This window comes from Plectropomus leopardus, chromosome 3 (genome assembly GCF_026936395.1).
Source record: "Plectropomus leopardus strain MGB_pleo_1.0 chromosome 3, ASM2693639v1, whole genome shotgun sequence".
In the NCBI taxonomy this organism is placed as follows: Eukaryota; Metazoa; Chordata; class Actinopteri; order Perciformes; family Serranidae; genus Plectropomus; species Plectropomus leopardus.
Window position 1 is genome coordinate 15,251,790 of NC_142178.1, and position 17,339 is coordinate 15,269,128.

Consider the following 17,339-nt stretch of genomic DNA (forward strand, 5'->3'; position numbering starts at 1 on the left):
GCAGATTTTAGAAATGCTCTCTGGAAAATATACTCAGTCGTCAGTGTGATATAACTAGTACAGTGTAATGACATCCAACTTTACCATCTTAAACTTTTCACTTTGTTTTGTTTTTTTTCTTTTTTGCTTTAACCGTTTCAGACAAGGTGTTGCTTTAACTGTAATGTTATTCTTAGGGTTCCCACACAAGCAAACTTTACCAGAACTTTTCAAGGGCTCGTAAACAAATGTAATGATCATTCATAGGTATAACATGAGCATAACTGTATGGTATACTTTGCACCAACTGTTACTTATTGTATGACAACTCAGCAGCAACCTTTTCTAGTCTTAAATAGTTCTTTAGGTTGTAACATTTAAATTCATTACACACAAAAATCATGACATTTCATTACTATTTACATGACTTTCCCAGGCCTGTAGATAAGACTGTGAAATTCTATGACTATTCTATATCTATTCATGACCAAGGGAACCCTGTATTTTGAAAACTCTGGTTTGTAGTGCTGCTGGACTGTAAAAGGCAGTGGTGCATGAAGTACCTGTAAGCCATACTTGAGTAAAAGTAAAGATATTTTACCAGAAAACGACTTTGGTAGACATTTAAGTCACCTTTTAGGATATCACTGGAGTTAAAAGTCTCCAAATATCTAACATCTACTGTCCTAAAGTAACAAAAGTAATTCAATATTAAATCTACTGAAGTATTTAAAGCGTAAGAACAAGTGGGTCATTTAAAAGTCACACTTTTGAGAATTATTAAATGTATTTCTTCATAACATTCACCACCAAACGAGCGTACATTCCCCTGGATAAAAAGGGTAATTAAATCTTCAGTGATTAAAAGGGGGAAAAAAATCCAGTTTTCCCTTTCCCCTCTATTCCTTCATCTGTGCATTCATTTGCCTGGTATCTCAGACCTCAAGTGAAGTACAAATACTCCCCCCAAAAAATACTTGGGTACTGTAACAAAGTTTTTTTGTTTCATTACACTGCTGGTTCAAGCTCATGCCTCGTGCAGGTAGGATTAATCGCAGGTCTGTTTTAGCTACTAAACTGCACCAGCACAATTAAAGTGTCCCTAATAAACTGGCATTTTGGTGCACAGGGTCGGTCTTTGCGATCGCACGCAAACCACAGAACCAAACCACAACACTGCAGTAAAACCACAGCAACTACCAGCAAACAGCTCTGCACGCCTAACTGACCTGCTGCACGGCTCGTCAATACATTTGGTACACAAGATCGCACGGAAATGTTAAGCGTAAATCTTAATGGTATTTGGTGTTTACATGTGCAAGCAAAGTCGAGGCCTTTACCTGGTCCATCAGACGCTGACAGGGCAGGTGAATTCAGCTTCGGCCGTTTAGAGTTGGGAGGTCCGACGTCCAGCAGGTTTTCGGCCATAGTTGTTCTCTTGTCCGTCTGGTCGCTCAAGTTGATAATTATGATTACTTTGTGACAGGGAAGTCGTTTTATCAACCCGAACCTTCCCGGTTAACACATTAGCAAGCTGGCAGCCTGCTAACGTTAGCTAACCGGCTAATAGCCAGCTAATTGCCTGCTACCAGCTAAGTTAACTGCTAGCGTTAGCTACTCCTCGCTGTGAGAGTCGGTGTCTTTCAAAAGTGATGCAATAGCGCCCCGCTCCGCCACCGCCATTCACCCCATGATAATCCAACACCCAACACCCACATTATTATCGTTAAATAACCCAAAATAAAATATCCCCCATGTAAAACTCGAACTTCAAAATGACAATCCAATAAAATCAGGTGGACTGCTGCATTCCGGGGGAAAGGTCGTAATTTCTAGATGATCGAAGTACCCATTTTGCGTGACGTCAAATTTCTTCATGCAAAAATCGCGCGAAGCTCCACAAAAATGCACAATTGCATAAAAATGCTGTATTTTTGCAAATCACCTCGAAAGTCACGATCTGGTCTTCGCTTGCCCACGGTAAACAATGCTGCTCCCGAACGGCGACAGGGGCTGAATCGCCGCACTCTGAAGGGGAAATCAGATATACGGAGCCTTTTTGCCCGACGACCACCGATCCAATTCCCGTTTTTTCGCACAAAATGTCTCCGACGCGATGTTAAGATTTCGTTTTCGGGGAAAGGACGCTGTCATATCGCGGTAAGGATGCCCGATTTCTACGTAAAAACCAGTGTTGGACCGAAATCCTAATTCCGAGCCACGACAAGATGGCGGCTGTTGATTCCTTCGATACAAAAAAGTTTTTTTTTCTTTTCCAGATCGGCTGTGGAGGGGGAGGGGCCGCGCAATCACGCCCTACGTGAAAACAGCGCCGCTGTTCGCCGCTGGGGGCGCTGCAAGCACAGCAAGTTCACACGGGGGGCGTTTTTACAGAGTACGGCTGAGTTAAATTATTATGAAATATAATATTACATAGTTATATATATTATATATTATATTTTATATTATTATCGTTAATTCATGTGAAATAAAATATTCATCACTTACTTATATATATGTCTGTTATCTACCCATCTATCGCAACATACTGGTTTTATACATTGTGTTTGTTTATAAGGCACAAAGTTTTACACACTTTACACACTGAGCACATTATGCATAATGTTTTACTTTAAAGATGCACATACTAGTTGTAATTGTTAGTTATAATTACTGTATTGTTTTTTTATATTTTTACACATTTACACACTCAGCACATTATGCATAATGTTTTACTTTAAAGATGCACATACTAGTTACTTTAAAGATGCACATACTAACTTTAAAGATGCACATACTAGTTATAATTGTTAGTTCTAATTACTGTATTGCTTTTTATTTATATTTTTACACATTTACACACTCAGCACATTATACATATTTATAATGTTTAATTTTCACAAGCTAATGCTTATTATTACTGTACTGCTATTTTATATTTCTACGCACATAAAACACTCAGCACATTATATGTGTATAACTTTTAAGTTTCTTCAACTACTGCTAATTTTGTATTGGCTTATTGGTTTATCTTATTTCTGGTTTCATGCTATTTTATATTTTTACATACTTGAAACACTCAGAACATTACACACATTTATGATTTTAAATATGCACAAAATAGTACTAACTGTTTTCATTGTTATTGTATTTTACATTTTTATTATTACATACTTTGTGCTGTTGCTTATTACTGCTTTCTATAATTCTCTATGCTTGACATCAGAGCAAATTCTTTAATTATTTTAGCTTTGGGTTGTTTTTTTTTTTTTGTTTTTTTTTGCCTTAAGTTGACAGGACGGCATAAGCGTGGAAGGTGAGAGAAAGAAAATGACATGCAGCAAAGGGCCAGGGTTGGAATCAAACCGACAGACGCTGCGGTGAGGACTTAGCCTCTGCACATGGGACGGAATATCTGGATGCTTTCCTAAAACTTGGCCAGCCTGCAATGTGAATATAGCCCCCCCATCTCTGATTTCCTCAGCAATTTAAAAATGAAACAAAATGGCACTTTAGTCTGATTATCTGGGTAATGTGCATGTGTGGTTTGACATCTTCACTTCATACTTCACAGTGCACTCAAGAGTTTTCTGCTTAGAGATTTATTTCTCTCATACTGAAAAAAAAGAGTAATAAAATCAGAACACTCACACTTACTCAAACAGACACACATTGAATCAATTTGATAATACGTGTCTCTTTTTCATTGTTTTCTAGCAAAATCTGACACATGCACATGTATAAAAAAATCATATGTGACAAAATAACTGCATATGTACAAACACTGAGTGCTTTGTGCAAATGTGTACAGATTACGATCATGTGTTGATAAATGATACATGGGTAATGTGCACAAAACATACATAATACATCTCATTCATGAACATAAAACAAATACACAAAGATTTGAAATCAAACAAGTCTGTCTAATGTTTGTCCCAGTGTAATTTTAAACACATATGGGTTGAATTTACTAGAAAATGTATATTTTGCTGTGATGATTTTAACGAGCATTAATAAAACACTCTGCCGTTGATGCTCTCCCTTATTTTTGTGTCACAAAGCAGAATGAAACTTCTTCAAAAAAAATAAATGGATGACTGAATCTCCTCAATGCACTTGGCTGTTTCTTTGATTGCATTTTTTAACTGGGAACACTTCTTTCCCTCTGCCAAAACTAACACAAACCCTGTCATACACACACCATCTATCAATACACTGTCAGAGAAGGACACAATCCAAGTAACCTTAAAAGAGCAAAGCCTAGTGATCTTGAACGACCCTGCATGTTGGAAATACATGCTTAATATTCAACATAATTGTGGAAAGAATGATACTGAAATGAAATTCCAACAAAGGATGATAGTATGATGCAGAATCAAACTAAAATAAAGTGTCTGGCAAAGCAAAGAAGAAACCTGCTCATTCACTCACATGCAAACAAGATATATACACACACACACACACACACACACACACACCACCACCACCACTGTTTCACAGATCACAGAGCCAGCAGGGTTCACTTTAATATTTTATTTATATGTGTGTACAGATGTGCACTGCTGGAAAGGTGGTGTGCCCATCAACCTGTGGAGCCCCACACCTTTAGATCTACTTTGGCTGTTTTTTGACACTGCTGTGCATGCTGGGGCGACAGCGACACAGCCTGAAAATCAACAAGGATTATTCTAACAGGCAGAGGGGTAATCTGGGAAATGTAAGGGGAAAACAAGAGCTTTTTTTTTTAAATAAAATCTTATATTTGATATTTCCCTTTTCATAACTTTGCTCACAGGGCTTATTAGGTTTGGCAAATTTAAAGCATATTGAGAATAGGGCTGTACCGAGTGATTTTTGAAGATTTTTAATGAAGCTTCAAATGTCAGTTGCCATATTTTATCCTAAGAAAAAAATAATACAAAAAACTTTTTTTTTAAATCCTTAATTTGAATAAACTGATTCATCGGATTAAATGAGTCAGTCTTGTTTTTTGTTGTTTTTCTCAAATCAAATTAACTTTCTTTCATGTGGTGGATGTCAAACTTAGGTTCAGGCGCTCCTGCCGGTGGGGTGCGCATGACCAGGGGAAAAATATGGAGTGAATCAAAGTTAATCGTATATGATTTGTGCAGGAAATATAAACAAACAAGTGTTTATGATGCTATCATGCTGAACTTTACCGGATCCCTTTTTATTAGTTGCTTTCCCAATTATTATTAATAATTGATTTTTGAAAGAAGAAATTGTGGAGTGGGAGGGCATGAACTTTCTTTGGGACAGAAAGAGTTGAGAGACTCTTTCTGCTTTAAAGAATAAATGCCATTTATGGTGCTTTTAGAACGCTGCTACACCACTACCATTAGGAGATCAAACCTTTTTTTGACCACAGTGAAAAGCTTTTTTACAGTGAATTTTAACTTTTGGACTTAACGCTCTGGAGTTACTGGAAATGTTTGGTTCACACAAGTTGGAAACAATCCTACTCAGCCTTCACTGGAATAGTCAGTCAGTCATTTTCTGTAACCGCTTGTCCTTGTAAGGGTCGCGGGGGGGGGCTGGAGCCAATCCCAGCTGTCTTCACTGGAATAAATTATACAAATACTAACATACTAATAACATTATGGTGGTCTAATCTTTATCCGCAACTGTGTAGAAATAATAGGAATCAACGTTATGAACAAAGCTTCTAGCTATTTGGTACAGCCCTAGTTGAGAATCTGCTTTATTCTACAAGCAATTAGAAAAAAATTAGCCAACAAATTATTTCTCTGTCTGAATCTAGAGTCACAGATTTTGGAGAAACCTCTTTGGATTTTCAGGATATTTATGCTACTAACATTATCATGATTATTTGATGCAAATAATCACAGCTCGCACATGCTGATTAAATATGTTCTAATTCAAAAGGCACTGGTCGGGTATGTTTGGAGTGCACAATGGCAGAGGTAAACAAATATGCTTTTTATGCTACAGATGGAGATGGCTACATAAACAGAGATGGTTCCTCATTTTTAATGTCATCTCTGTAACTCGATTTGTTTTCATATTTTCTCAAGGCAAGACTATTTAGCCCAACTGTTACTCTAAAATATGGCGCAGTGATATGTGTTTGCAGGACACAGATTCAAAACTGCAGGGTTTTCTCTTCTCCATTTTAAAGAATGCAGCTTTGCGTGTGCAGATCCTCTAGAAATAAGGCGGCAACAGCAAAATAAACAGTTCACCAGTGGCCACGTAGATGATTTGATTTCCTTTTGCATCATATTACAGTGATCTCTTCTGTGTTATTGACTTGGAGTAGAAATTAAATATCTTTCTCACACACATACATTCACAGGCAAAGAACAAGGGGGAAACAAGTGCGTAAAAGAGTAAAGACAAAAGCATTAAGTGTGTAAAGAGGAAAGAGACTACAGAGGGGCCTGCTATACGATGAGAACACCACCACACTATTCCAGTGACCAGTTAATGACTGAATGAAGGAACTGGAAAGAAAGCTTAAAAAAAAAAAAAAAAAAAGATGGAATTTCTCAAAAATAATTGCAGCAAAACCTGCACAATGAGCATAATTTCCTCAAACATACAATCATAATCTATCCTTATTATGAAAACAGCATGATAGAAAAATCTTTCTGAAAACCAAAATACTCAAGAAAAATACAGTCATACTTTTTAGGCACCACAAAACAATCAGCTAGTTTAGGTTGCACTGCACCTATAGATCACTCAATTAAGTGGCACAAGTTAAGTATATCAATACAGTAGAGGGCCCCCCTCCGTATAAAGGCTGTAAAAAGTCCCAACCCTTCGACAGTAAATCACACAGCTAAAGGCAGACAACACTTAACTACTGAACAACTCTATAGTGATGGACTGACCAATATTTGTTTTTTTCTTCCGGCGATGAAGGCAACCAATGGAGCTAAATTTATGTGTTAGGTTTTAAACACAGTACTGTTTTTGATCTGTGCTTTGACACTGAAAACAACAGTAATGTGAACCACCCTACCATCTATCATAACTACACAGTGATTGTCCCTCACAGTCACACTTCAAGTGATCCTCCACTAAAAGTCTTTTGAGAATCAAACTCTCACCCAACTGTAGGTGTTAAAGAATAGCCTGGTATAAATCTGTTATCGTTACCATATTTCATAAAAAGACCAAAACCAACAGTGAATGATACCAAAGTTTGATATATCTTCTTTCTCCATGCCTCCGCTGTCGCATAAAAACTAATACATTAATGAGCCCCATCGGTGCACTGGACAAAATGTTCCCTCTTTACAAGAATCATGGGCTCTGTAGTTTAATTATGAAGCACTCTCACATACATCGTTCTGCTGCTCTACATGCTCATTGACGTAAACAGTGCCCAGCAAATGCATTATTTACTCCTGTTTGAGAAACATTTGATAAAACTAAAGTGCCCAGGGTAGCAGTGTTGGTCTAGAGGTTGAACAAACGAAAAGTCTGTGAAAATTCTGGTACACAAGTTGATGTCATTTCTGCAGAAACATGGTGGAGAAAGTAAATGTTTGATTGGTAATAAGCTTTTAATTAATTCAGATAATTTTTTTATAATTTATAATATGATCCTAAGATGTAATTGCTGTCCACGTTGAGAAACCTAGATATGTTAGAAACATTACTTATTAACATTAGTCAGGTAAAGCAATATTTTAGACGTTTTTGGGGATGTACTGGTGTTGCAATAAGTCTGGAACAAAATCACATTGTAATATAAAGCCTTAAACTGTCATTAATGTTTTGTTTAAGTGCTTTGAGCAATAAATTAAAACACATCTTCTTTATAACATCAATGTTGTTCTACATTACAACTTACTTGTGAAATAGGACCATCCACGGAGCACATAAACACCACTTTGACGTGACCTTGAACTATTTGATCCCCCAGTTAGTGCATGGCTCAAGACCTTTGTTGGATTTATTTCCCACCTCTCTCTCTCTCACTCTCCTTTCCAGTCATTCCTTAACTGTCTTCAGTAAAGAATAAAGGCATTGAATTCTCAAAAAGCTTTAAAAAAAGACTACAGTGCCCCGCTGTTGGGATTGTGGCTGAGAGCACCAGAGAGAGTACAGAAGTCAGAATGTACCAACACACTGTTGGTTTTGGTCGTTTCATGTATGTGTGTTTTCTTTTTCTTTTTTTAACAAAAAAATGAAATATCTCTAGGTAAAGGTAGATATGTGCAACAAGTCTGTAGTTGTTTTTTTTTACTCAGCACAGCAGCTTTCAGTGTAGCCTGTGAGTGAGCTCCTTAGGAGTTGTTCGGACCAATGAAAAGACAGACCAGGTTATGCAAGAAGACTGAGGATGTATCCAAGACTCCATGCTAACATGCTATTTAATACGCTAAAACACTATGTGAGACTTTTTTGGTATGTCTGAAACTTAGTATGAAAGCAATTGTTAGTAAACCGCATCATAACAGACTATGGTGGACAGCCAACAAGGCAGCTTTGTTACGTCAGTAACGCTTCAATTTATGTGTAAATAAAAGACAGGCGTAATATTCATATTTTTTAATTCCTTTTTAATTGCTAGTAGATGTGAGGTTGGCATGGGTTGGACTGGATTAACACTGTTGCATGTCTCCAACCAGCTAGGAGGCTCTCAGGAAGTCAGCGGTGATTACAGCTCATTGAATCAAAAAAGATACTATTAAATCTATGTCGAACGATACTGCACATACTGGGTAAGTTATACATACATCAGACGCAGCGTGAGATTTAAGTTATTCGTAACACGACTGAAACAAACTGAGTGTAAATACAGATGGACAGCAGAAAAGTCGATTGGTTTGAGACGTTTCTGTGTAATCCAACATCAGTTCAGTTCTGCCATTTAGAATCAAACTACAACCTTTTCTTACACCCGTCTTTTTAGGTCTAAAAGGGGCAAGTGTTTCATACTCAATAGACAACATGAGTGGAGTATCACTTCAAGTATATTTAAAGTGCCTTGCTGCTTTTGTGATGATCTCACTTTTTAAAACCACCATTTCCTCAGAATCTATATTCCCTTATCTGATTTGATTTTGTGCTTTTTTGTGATTGTACTCATTGCGACAGACAAGAACTCTGTTTTAAAAGCAATTTCACGGTAAAAACTACCAAATACAAGTGGTCGAGAAAACACTGTGCAAGACCTGTGCTTAAAATGTGCATTTAGCCGCTACACAAGCTAAAATCTACGCAGCCTGCTCTGTAGCATGTCCCCTTTTAATGAGACTCTGGCACAAATGAATACTGTATTAAGCCCTCATGTCAAAGCAGAATACATAAATTAACACTGCTTCATGTGATTCCCTCATTCTTCCCATAGTTCCCTGCTCAGCCCATCATGCTGCACTGGCACTTATATAGAATCTAAAATAATTTTCCCTTAAGTAAGGTCAAGACTTTGATCAAGTTAAAACAAATGATATGGCACAACAATAATGATTGTTTTTAAGAAATACTTGCATTGAAAATAAAAGCATGGAGTAAGAAACCACAGCATGTTCCGTAGTCTAAGATTGTTTGTTCAGTATTCATATTTGTTCGTTCACTGTTCTAGTCCTGAAGGCACTTAATAACAAAAATGAATAAGAAAAAAACACCAACAAAACTTCCTTTCCTCTGAGCCCCTTTCAGCCTTCTCCCCGAAACACTGCTGTGCTCAACACAGGTCTAACCCACCCCAGCACTCAGGCAACATTAAAGACGTTAGTGGCCTTTTTTTATAGCCACTGTAGCCACTGTTTGTGTTGGAGCGCCAAACTCCTCCTTCTTCATCTGTGCTGAAGACACTTCACTCACGCTTAAAGGAAGGAGCATCCTGCCCACACCTGCAATCGGTCCTGGAGAGTCAGCAGCTGGAGGCAGCAGGAGACAGGGGAAGAGGAGAGAGGAGGGATCAGAGACGAGCATAAAACTCCTCATTGAGGTTTGTTAGCTCGTTGGCCTCCGCCTCTTCGTCCTCCTCCTCTTGGAGTGCGAGAGGAGCAGGCTGCACCTGGGAGGGCACTTGTGCAGCACTAGGCTCTGGGCCCAGTTCAGGGTGGGGAGGGAGGGGAGGGTCTGTGGCAGGGAGCTGTGCGGGGAGTTGTGGAGGGTCCCTATATCCCTCCTCCCTCACCTCTGTGGACTTAGCATGGGCAGGCTCAGGCCCTGCTCTTGAGGGCCTTACAGCGCTTTGTGGTTGAGGAGGGAGTGTGGAAGGAGAGGGGGGAGGAGGAGTTGAGAGGGAGGAAGAGGGAGGAAGAGCTGCTGCCTGGACAACAGATCCTGAAGTCTTATTGGCTGTTGATGCCATGGATGAGGGTCCGACGCTGGCGCCCAGCTCCGTTCGCTCTTGATATATACTTTCCCCACTTTTGGGGTACAGAAAGGTCCTCATTTGACCTTTGCCCTTAACATTCACTGTACCTCTGTAGTCAAACTCTAAGCCCATGGCGCTGAGCACAGCATGGCTCTCCTCGCTCACCTGCACTCGACACTCCACCCCGGTGGAGTCCATGCGGCTGGCGATGTTGACCGTGTCTCCCCAGATGTCGTAGAGCAGCTTAGTGGTGCCGATCACGCCCGCCGTCAGCGGCCCATGGTTAAATCCAATACGGAGCTTGAAACCAAAACCCAACATGTTCTTGTTGAAGTCGTCCAGGACGCCCATCATCTCCAGGGCAAAGTTAAAAAGTGCCTTCAGGTGAGAGTGCAGAGAGTCATCGTCATTCTCCTCCAACTGCTTGACGTTCAGTCCAGATGCTGCCATGTAGGTGGCACCGATTGTCTTGATCTTTTCCACGCTTTTGAATTCAGGTTTGCGAAGGAGCTCATCAAAGTCTCCAATCAGCTCATTGAGGACCCGGTAGCACTCTTTCCCACCCTCGTAGCTCTCTTCATAGAACTCACTGAAGTTTACGATACTAGCGAAGATCACGCCCACACTGTCGTGGTTCTTGGAGTAGCTCTGCGTCACCTGAGGAAAAAATGAAATGTGTTGAAATATTTTGACCATGAAAATGTGCTGATACAGTGGTTCAAGTTTTCATTCATTCATTTCAACTTATTCATACAGGACATTAATTAAAAGTAATCTTCATTCATTTTGGTGATTTCCCTAAAAATGGTGTGTTCTGGATTACAAAACAAGAAAAAAAGCATATGATTTGAGCACAGAGGTGAAAGTAGACTGCTATGGCCTGGTACTCTGTACCACTGAAAGATTCAATGCCGATACGCAGTGCCGATATGCAGTGCCGATACGCAGTGCCGATACACAGTGCCGATACACAGTGCCGATACACAGTGCTGGTAAGAGGGGACAGTAGCTGCCCGCCTACACCAGCTCAGTAAAGTTGGAAACATATTCACAGATTCAAACTTCCCGGATCAATAACTCATAGGCAAAACAATAAAAAACAAAAACATGTCTTTCCAAATGTAGTAATGTAGACAACAAGCTATGACCGAATTTTCATCAAAACAAGATTTCGTCTGTGCAGGACAAATAATTTTGCCCTCTGTGTGCAGCCTGCTGTGAGACGAGTGTACAGGGATGATCTAAAAAGTGCAACACCAACAAGAGATACCACAAAAAATATTTAATAACATCATTCTTTTTGTGTGTTCCCAATATCACTTCATATATCAATGTCACCTGAAGGTTATACTTAATGCTCAGTTTGACAGGGGAAAAAAGGTTTTGTATAATTTTTGTGATTTTTTCATTACAAAAATATTAATTAACATTTTTATACAATGTAGTATCAAATATTTAATAACTTTATGCTTAGCATTTTATGTCCAGTCATCTTAAAGATAGGCACTTTTTGACTGTTTAGCTGTTGTCAAAAATGCAGTAATAATTTCCTCATAATCATCATCACTTATTTTCACATCAATTTCTTCTTCAAAGATGTTTTTGGTATTTTTAATTGATCAATTGAGAGACAGACATGAAAAGGGGAGAGAGGGAAGGACTTGCAGCAAAGGGCCTGGGGTCAGACTCGGAAATGGGCTGATGAGTAAGGACTCAGCCTTAATGGTACGTGCTCTACATGGTGAACTACCAGGATGGCCCATTTTGCCACATGATGGTAAGTGTTTCTCATCTCTTCCCACACCATACAGGCGTTAAAAAATTTAATGCATGTGTTCAGGGATGCATAAAGCTGGGGGAGGGAGGAGAACAATATGAAGCGATAAAGGTTGGGGAAATGGTGCCAGCAAGAATTTCAATCTACTTTCACCCCTAGTACTAATATGTGATATGTGATAGTGATATGACAACCTTCATGATTAATTTTGATATTTTTGTTTCAACTACTACAAAAACCTTGAGCTGGTCAGCCACATGGATGGGGATGATGTTGCCCAGTAACCACTCAGCCTGGTCTCGCATCGTCTGGATCTTGGAGCGGTGTTTGTCAGCCTCAACATTGCCGTGGTAATGGAGGCGGTAGCTGACCTCGAACTCACGGTTGAGGAACCAGACCAGGAGAAGAAGCAGGAAAAAGGCCAGGACAGCCTCTGGGACCAGAAAGTCGAGAAGTCGCGGGTGAAGTTCAGGGCCAGGAGTGACTGAACCACCAACGCTGGATGTGGAGATGTTCAGTCTGAGCGAGAAAACGGGGGAGACAGAAGAAAAGTTAGAGTGGTTCAGGCTGAAAACAAATAGCAAACAAAGGTTGAGCAGAACGTGAAAATGATTAACAGGATTACAAGGAGAGATGAAATGAAGGCTGGAAGATTTTTTTGGAGTCAGTCCCCTACAATTAATGAGCTAAAGTGTAAAAGCAGAGGCAGAAAAATGTGTTTCTCCACTGGCCTCAATAAGTCACACCCAATACTCATAACTAGCTGACAACTTAGCTACAATCATGCACCCATAAGTCCATCTTTGACTGGAAACAACACGTTTATCCTGCTTCTCTGGGGTTGTTGTCAAAAAGCATCTAGGAGGGGTGGGAAATCACTAACTGAAGTCAAAGTAGATGAGGAATCAGGTTATATATTTATTATATACTTCACAGAAAGAAGACAATCTTCAAAGCAGACTACTAATTGGACCTTAACTAAGCAAAACACTGACTACTGAAACAGTATTATTTTCTTCATTGACAAAGCAAGATGGTGTACATGGTAGAGGACAACATGTACTTTGAACAATGTACCCACTTTTACCAAAATATTGCCTCAAAGGCACAGGTCACTCCAAAATCAAAAATATACATTTTCCCTCTTACCCGTGGTGCCATTTATCAGTCTAGATTGTTTTGGTGTGAGTTGCCGAGTGTTGGGAGATATCAGCTGTAGAGATGTCTGCCTTCTTTCAGATATAATAGAACTAGATGCACTCGCCCTGTGGTGCTTAAAGCACCAAAAAGACATCTGAAAAACTTAACAGCAATGTCTCTTCCCAGAAATCATGACCTGGTTACTGGAGAAAATCAACAGATCTTGTTGAGAGCAGTTTCATATGGAAACCTTTTTTTTCTCCACTAAACTACACCTGCCAACCAAATCACCACATGGAAGGAAGCATGCATCCACTCATGGATGAGAGGCTCATGCTTACGGCAGCGTGGGATGTAAACATTAAAGGCATCCTCCTCAGCTAAGCTACAACATGAGCTAGTTCAGTGGTGCTAGGTGGGCTACCAATAAATGCATGTTTCCTTCTGAACAGTGATACAGTTGGGGGGTGGAGTTCAGTATAGAGAAAACAGTTCCAACATGAAAACAACATGAAAGATCTGTGGATTATCTCCAGTAACCAGGCCATGATTTCTGGAGAAAGCATTGCTGTAATATTTTGAAATGTATTAAAAGCCGAATTCCATCTAGTTCCATTATACTGGAGAGAAGGCAGACATCTCTACAGCTGATACCTCCAACACTCAGCAGTTCACGCCAAAACAATCTAGATTGAAAAAGAGCACTACAGGTAAGAGGAAAAAAAATGTGTATTTTTGATTTGGGGTGAACTGTCCCTTTAAGTTAATTACTTTAGCCTTAGTGATTAGCACAGGGGTACATATAAGATAGGTTTGGATACTGAATATGAGATAGGTTTGGAGAGTTATTTGTTCTTAAAAACTCAGACAGCTCATGTTCCCTGCTGGTCGACAGACTAATAAAAACTGCTAAATACCAGATGGTCCTCTGACTGCAACACTGGCTAATAAAATTATGTGTTCTTAAGTATGACTGAATCAATTTGTATCCTGGATGCCTTGAGAAGCAGCTACCCATCAAAATGCTTATGATAAAAGAGGAGTCTTTTCCAGCCTTCTCTCCTCCTCTGTAGTGTAGTCAGCTAACTTGTAGCTCTAGAACAAAATTCAAGCCAACACGGGCTGTATGAGTCACTTCCACCATGACTGACATTTAGCAGCCATTACTACTGGTGCACACAGGGAGAGACGGAGAAAGAGGGAAAGAAGAATAGTGGAACAAAGAGCAGGAGAGTGTTAGATTGAGTAAAAGCCATAGAGAGGGCTGTGGTGATGAAAAATATAAAACAGGGACATCACTCCTGTTGACCCTTCAAATGTCACTCATCTATCATACCCCTCTGTTTCCACGGAGACACTCACCTATGAACTGGCAAGCTGTTATTATCCGAGCTGAAAGACAACGAGAGTGGTGTTATTCAGGAAAAAGGACCAGTTATGTGCGTGCACACACACACACACACGAACAAACATATATATAATATAAATAATATTAAACCCTTTTTACTGGCTGAAGAAAAGGTAAATAGAGGTATGTAGCACCAAAAAACAAGTGGGTAAATTACAATGTTTGAGAATGGAATGCAATGAACATGTGTGTGTGTGTGTGTGTGTGTGTGTGTACATAGTATATGAAACCTATATGCCAAACACATATCTGTAAATTTGTGTTGTCATAGTGTGTTCTTAATTTCTAGCTTTTACTATCATGCTGCTTGCAAATTTAAATTACTGCTTTCACCTAAAGTGATTTCTTAAAAAATATTGTGCAGTAGTACAAATGATTTTTGTACTACTGCACAATATTCAACAATAATAAATTAGTGGAGCTAAGAATGAATTGTATCTCTTATTTCAATGAAATGTGAGATGCCACATTAAGTGGATAACGGAAATTTATATGGGTGCCCATATACAGCATGTGTATAAGCTTACTTGTATGTGTGTACTGTATATTTGCAGCTGGTATTTGTGTATGGTTGCAAACAAGTGCTCACCTGTACCTGTGCAAGGGACTGTACAGCAGCAGCAGCAGGGTAACGCCTGTAGCAGTGGCCAGGACTGAGCGCATCCAAAAACTCAGCTGACAGAAGTTACAATACTGGATAATGGCCAGGATGGTGGCGCAGCACAAGAACATGGTCACCTGGAGAAATGGGGCGAGTTTATAAAGTGATTTATAGCAACTACAGACTATACTGTGACACCACAACAAAACAAACACAATACAGTTCAGCTTTTCAGTCTGGTGTGTGTGTGTGTGTGTGTGTGTGTGTGTGTGTGTGTGTGTGTGTGTGTGTGTGTGTGTGTGTGTGTGTGTGTGTGTGTGTGAGCAAAGTAATATTGGCACATTGTTAAAAATGTTCCGACATTAACGGTGCAAAATAAGCATTTCTGTCAAAAACAAGAATCACTTACACTAGCATGTGAGATAAACACTTGAAATCATTTACTTCATGCTATTGCAAACCAAGAATTTTCCTTCAGATTTGTCGGCGTCATTTCTGTTTCTGTTTTTTTATCCTCTATTAATAGCAGAATCAGTGTTAGGTAACCTTTATTTACATTTTTAGTTGTTACTTGTTTTGTAACATGAATTCCTTAGGTTATAAAAAAAAAAAGGTTTCAACGTGTGTTTCCTTGTGGAACTGTGGTATTTATGCACTCAAGTCCTGCACATGGTGACGATTACAAATTGCACAGAACAGGACACCAAGGCAGGGTGTAACTGGTTAATCATGTCAAAGTCAAACATCAGATGATGAGATGAAATCATTATATGACAGTCTCAACGCTTAAATCAAATGTAATTTGTTACAGCAGAGAACTGTATCCTTTTACTCCGACAGAAATATACTTAATCGAGTGCTCTCTAAAAGATCTCTTAACTTTTGTGTTGCTGTCAATAGTCCTTCTTGGTCTTGGTTAGAGTTACAATGATTAATCAATTGAATATCAATTATTAAATTAATTCCCAACTAGGGTTTTATCGGTTTTCCACGACACACTTGATGTAAACTTACTGATTTGGGCACTCAGATAGGGCTGCACTATTAAATTGCAAATTGCAATATGGCCAAGTGCAATACCGAAAAATGCAGGACCTGCGTATTTTTTGATAAAGGTCAAATGTGTCACAACATACCTTTAGAAATGAAGCATCATTGTGCTACAGAAATACCTAAAAATTATATTTCAGACTTAGGGGAATGTGCTTACGTGGTACAGAACCCAACAAAAATCACATGATCATTGCCCTCTCCTTGGCCCCAAAATTGCAACTCATATTAAACTGTCTTTTAAAATAATCACATTTTTTGCATATTGTGCAGCCCCACGTTCAGATATATACATAGAATCATTTGAGCAAACACACACGGAGACAGAAGTAGTAATTTGGTGACATTCACAGGTTGTTAATGATTATATTGACAGGATAACATCTTTTTCCGTCTCATCCCTACACATGTCCTCCCTCTCTCCCAGCGATGCCCCCCTCCAGCATTATTATTGGGTCTTATATCTTCAAAGGCATTAAAGTCCAGAAAACTGCATGTCTAATTAACAACCCTCCCTGAGACTCGCGCTTTGATCTGCAAGCCCCGAAGAGATGGAGAGAGTGGAGGGGAGAAACTGAGCAGGGTGGGAGAGAAATGGATAGAGAAATGGGGTGTTGAAAATCCTTGAAAAACAAGATATCAAAACACCACACATCTTGCAAGCAGCCGTTGGCTGAAATCTGAAAAGACGGAATCAAACTTATACAGAGCTGGGGATGGCCTTGACTCAAAAAAGCGCAAAGCATGGCTGCTCTCAATCTTCTCAAATGGAACTTAAGGAAGAAGAAATGTCAACATTACCAGTGCCAACGTCCACAGGCGAAGCCTCCTGAATCCTCCTAGCTGTTTTCCTTCTACAGTTCCTATCAGGGCCAATGCCAGCTAACGGCTCTGCTGTTCTCCCAGGATCTATAGCGTTGGACCACCATGGGCAAGGTTTCAAACCTCCCGACTTCTCTCTGCTTACTTTGGCTCAGAGATATCAGTGAGGACGAACCATTGTAGCCTCAATCATAGAAGTCACTCGTAGTTTCACTACTACAGTTAGCAGTAG

General features: G+C 39.5%; 2 protein-coding genes across 5 annotated transcripts in view; both read right to left on the minus strand.

Annotated features, from left to right (window-relative positions):
• crebbpa (CREB binding lysine acetyltransferase a) overlaps positions 1–2,211 on the minus strand; it is a 52,218-nt gene extending 50,007 nt beyond the window's left edge. For 2 of the 3 annotated variants that reach the window (XM_088075697.1, XM_042484703.2), the window contains exon 1: positions 1,320–2,211. In XM_088075697.1, coding sequence (XP_087931823.1) covers positions 1,320–1,407 — 88 coding nt within the window. In that variant the 5' untranslated portion in view covers positions 1,408–2,211. The remainder of the gene's footprint in view (positions 1–1,319) is intronic. The other variant, XM_088075698.1, reaches the window with a different exon arrangement.
• Positions 2,212–3,656: 1,445 nt separating this feature from the next.
• adcy9a (adenylate cyclase 9a) overlaps positions 3,657–17,339 on the minus strand; it is a 54,664-nt gene continuing 40,981 nt past the window's right edge. Inside the window, exons 8-11 of one of the 2 annotated variants that reach the window (XM_042484702.2) lie at positions 15,230–15,372; positions 14,589–14,618; positions 12,326–12,605; positions 3,657–10,966 (exon numbers count right to left, since the gene is read on the minus strand). In XM_042484702.2, the coding sequence (XP_042340636.2) occupies positions 9,905–10,966; positions 12,326–12,605; positions 14,589–14,618; positions 15,230–15,372 (1,515 nt within the window). In that variant the 3' untranslated portion in view covers positions 3,657–9,904. Of the gene's footprint in view, positions 10,967–12,325; positions 12,606–14,588; positions 14,619–15,223; positions 15,373–17,339 lie in introns of both variants that reach the window. The other variant, XM_042484701.2, reaches the window with a different exon arrangement.